This window comes from Penaeus monodon, chromosome 31 (assembly GCF_015228065.2).
Source record: "Penaeus monodon isolate SGIC_2016 chromosome 31, NSTDA_Pmon_1, whole genome shotgun sequence".
Lineage (NCBI taxonomy): Eukaryota > Metazoa > Arthropoda > Malacostraca > Decapoda > Penaeidae > Penaeus > Penaeus monodon.
In genome coordinates this window covers 36,945,033-36,945,428 of record NC_051416.1, presented here as the reverse complement: position 1 = coordinate 36,945,428, position 396 = coordinate 36,945,033, and the positions used below count along the sequence as shown (strand labels likewise).

The following is a 396-nucleotide window of genomic DNA, read 5'->3' as shown; positions in this document are numbered from 1 at the left end:
TATATCTATCAAATTGGTTAATTCTCCCTGAGCAGGATCACGCCAGAAGAGTTGAAGTACATCGAGGAAACGCTACAGAGGTCTGGCACGAACACCAGCCGATCAGTGAAGCTTCCCCTGAAAAGCATCCTGAGAAGTATGCCTGTGTGGGCGATCATCGTAGCCAGCGCCGGCAACACCTGGGGCCTCACAGTGTTCCTCGCCAAGCTGCCCACATACATGAAGAACATCCTAGGGTTTACCATAACAGAGGTGATCATCACTTTTTGGTAAAACCGGTAAAATGGTTAATAAGAGAAATGTAATTTCATCTGCTAAGAGGAAAAAGGTAAAAAAATAAATATGTTATCGATAAGTTTGCTGTTTCTGCTAAAGCTAAACGAGTTAAGAATTTTG

The 396-nt window shown here is 43.2% G+C and overlaps 1 protein-coding gene across 1 annotated transcript in view; it reads left to right on the top strand.

Moving 5' to 3' along the window:
* LOC119592867 (sialin-like) overlaps positions 1–396 on the top strand; it is a gene marked incomplete at both ends in the record, with an annotated part of 4,232 nt that overhangs the window by 3,603 nt on the left and 233 nt on the right. The window contains 1 exon segment of the mRNA XM_037941761.1: positions 36–252. Within this exon segment, the coding sequence (XP_037797689.1) occupies positions 36–252 (217 nt within the window).